General features: G+C 60.2%; 1 protein-coding gene across 1 annotated transcript; it reads right to left on the reverse strand.

Annotated features, from left to right (window-relative positions):
• Positions 1-1,636: 1,636 nt before the first annotated feature.
• DPH2 (DPH2 homolog (S. cerevisiae)) lies at positions 1,637-2,910 on the reverse strand (the record flags this gene model as incomplete). Its single annotated transcript, XM_010189942.1, has 4 exons — positions 1,637-1,767; positions 1,863-2,048; positions 2,192-2,551; positions 2,638-2,910. Coding segments are annotated over 4 exons (950 nt in total), but the record flags the coding sequence as incomplete, so codon positions are not given.
• Between the last annotated feature and the right edge of the window lie 121 nt (positions 2,911-3,031).

Genomic DNA, 3,031 nt, shown 5'->3' on the forward strand with positions numbered 1-3,031 from the left:
GACAATTTGCCCGGACCAGCTCGTCCCCGCAAGGAAGCCCCCTCCCCACCCACCCAAAATCCTCCCCGCCCTGCTGCAGTACAGCTCGTAGAATAACCCTCCACCTAGAATTAACCCACTTGGGACGCTCCTCAGCTAGATTTGGTGGCCGCATCTCGGTGTCAGCATCTTTTGTTTCCCCCAGCATGCTCCCCCCTCGCAGGGGATGGGAGTGCCAGCTGCAGGAGGATGGGGGGGGGACACACACCTGGGCACAACTGCCCCAGCATGGGTTGCCCCATGCCCGGGCTATCAGCCCTTCCCCAGCACTTCCCCGTGGGTGCCTGTGCCCCATGGAGGGGCCTGCAGCAGTGGCTGGCTGGGTGGGGATGGGGGCTTGGCCCCTGCTCGTTTGTACGTGTGTGGTTGGGAGGGGGGAGGCCCTGCACCTAATTATATTAAGAATATTTCTATGTTGTGGCTGTTATTGCGGTGCCCAGACTTTGCCTGCCCCGTGTCTCTGGGGAAGAGCCCGGTGGAGGTGGTTCAACCAAGGCTGGGGTGCCTCAAAGCCTCCTGCTCTCTGTGGCTGTGGGAGGGATGGCAAAAAACCAGTCCCCTCTGCTTGTCATGGAGCAACTCACGGAGCAGCAGCAGTCCTGCTGCACACACAAGGGGCCAGACTCCATCCCTGCAGCATGGGGTGTGTGCATCCCACTCCTGCTCCTGAGCTCAGAGCCCCTTTGCCCTCAGCTCCCCAGCCCAGGCTGTGAATGTGCTTTCATTTCTGGGGGTCTCAGTCCTGGTTTTCAGTTCTTTTGGGCTGGGTTTAGCTGACTGTCGTGGTTTAACCCAGCAAGCAGCTACAACACACAGAGGTCATTCACTCGCCTTCCCCCTCACTCCCCGGTGGGATGGAGGAATGAGATTAAATAAGTTGAGATAAAGACTACATAATAACTAAAACAAACCAAACTTAAATAATATACCAATTAATTGTTACAAGAATAGGAACAACAGTAATAAATAAATACACCCAGCTCACAAAGAGCAACCGCTGGCCGTACACCAACACAAATGCAACAAGGGAGGGGTAAGCCTCAGGAACCGAGATGGGCTGCCATCATGAAGAAGGGAAGGCCTGAAGGGGTCCCCTGCAAGCTCCCCAATTTATACGGAGTGTGACATTTATGGGATAGAATACATCTTTATTGGTCAGCTTGGATCATACCTGGATCATCTGTCCTGGGCCACAAAAGCAGGACGCTGATGCACAGGGCTGTGCTCCCCAGGTGAGGCACCTGGGGATGCCTGATCTCAGTCCTGCCTGCACTCCTCAGCCCGTGTTTTATTCTAGAAGACAATTCACAAGTCCCTTTCAGTACAGCTTTAGTCAGCAACAGTAGCCCACAAAAGCCTCAAGTCCTGGTGCTGTCAGCTCACGTGAAGCTGTGACCTCTCTGTACAGGGCCAAAGCTGCCCTGGGCTGGGGAGCCCTGTCCTCACATGCAACTCTTGCTCACCCACTGCAGTACCAAGGCTGCATCCAGCACGGGGCCAGCTGGCAGCAGGTCCAGACCCTTATGAGACCCTCGTAGATCCAACACCCAGTGGCGGGCAATGCCTGGGCTCCTGCACATGCCCAGCTGCTGCCAAATCAGGGTTGGTTGTGCCCCTCGTCCTCGTAGGCAATAGCAATCCCCCGTCGGCCCTGCACAGCCTTGGCGATGGGTGTCTGCCCCAGCTGCTGCTCCAGGCCCCGCCAGCTGCGGGACTCCAGGAAGGAGGCTGGGAGGAGAGAAAAAGGGAATTGTTACTGGGAGCAGGGAAGCGACGCTGCCCCAGCACCAGGCTCAGCCCCACCACAAAACCCAATTACAAACCAGCAGGGCTGAGCTCCGCGAGGGCTCGTGTCTGGTCCCTGCAGGCCAGGGCAGTGCTGGGGGGCAGCTGGGGAGCTGGAGGGTCACAGAGGCGGGTGGCACGCATCTCCCCCGTGATCAGTGAGACGTCAGGAACAGCCTCCGCTGCAGGGACGGCCGGTGGGAGCTCAACGTGCGCGCAGGCACCTGCCAAGAAACGGTAACGTTAGCCTGGTGCTCACATCTATGCTCCGGTCAGCACAGGGCTGGGGCAACCACGGCCTCCAGGCAGGGGAGCAGGGTAGGACGTGCATGAGGAGGGGGCTGGGCAGCTGTTTTCCAGCTGTTACCTGGCAGCAAGTCTCGGAAGTCAGTGAGGTAGTCCCCTGTCCACTCCCGGGCTGGGTTACAGGCCAACTCCAGCTCGTAGGGGGTTATGATGGGCCGGTAGAAGTCACTGGAGTCCAGCAGAGAGTTCTGAGCACAGGCCACCAGGACGAAGATGTCCACCTCCAGGAAGTTGGCCAGCTTGGCAGGGTTCGGCTTCCCCACGGCCAGCGTGTAGCTGCGCTTGCCGGCCCGGCGCAGGAGCTCACGGAGGTGCTGCAGCACAGCCAGGTAGCCCGCCACGCCGAGGGTGCCCACCAGGATGGCCACCACCCGGGCATCCCGAGCCCGTGAGCACAGGCCACCAGGACGAAGATGTCCACCTCCAGGAAGTTGGCCAGCTTGGCAGGGTTCGGCTTCCCCACGGCCAGCGTGTAGCTGCGCTTGCCGGCCCGGCGCAGGAGCTCACGGAGGTGCTGCAGCACAGCCAGGTAGCCCGCCACGCCGAGGGTGCCCACCAGGATGGCCACCACCCGGGCATCCCGAGCCCGCCACACCCGGTAGAGGTCAGCTCCCACGTAGAACATGGCACAGTCCTGCAGCCCTCCCGGCGCCTCCACCGGGAACTGGCGACCAAACTGCCGCACCTCCCCGGGTGGTGCAGGGCCAGGAGAGTCCTCACACACCAGCCTGGAGAAGACGATATTAGGGTACTCGGGGCACAGCTGCTGCTCCAGCTCACCTGAAGGGAGAGAGGAGAGAGAGAATGAAACATGGCCACAGACCTGTCCTGCAGAAGGTGGGACAGCAGATCAGGGGGGAAGAGAGGACAGAAATCAAGGCTGGCAGCGCCGGGGTCTGCC

Source organism: Mesitornis unicolor, unplaced genomic scaffold (assembly GCF_000695765.1).
Source record: "Mesitornis unicolor isolate BGI_N332 unplaced genomic scaffold, ASM69576v1 scaffold8208, whole genome shotgun sequence".
NCBI classification, from domain to species: Eukaryota; Metazoa; Chordata; class Aves; order Mesitornithiformes; family Mesitornithidae; genus Mesitornis; species Mesitornis unicolor.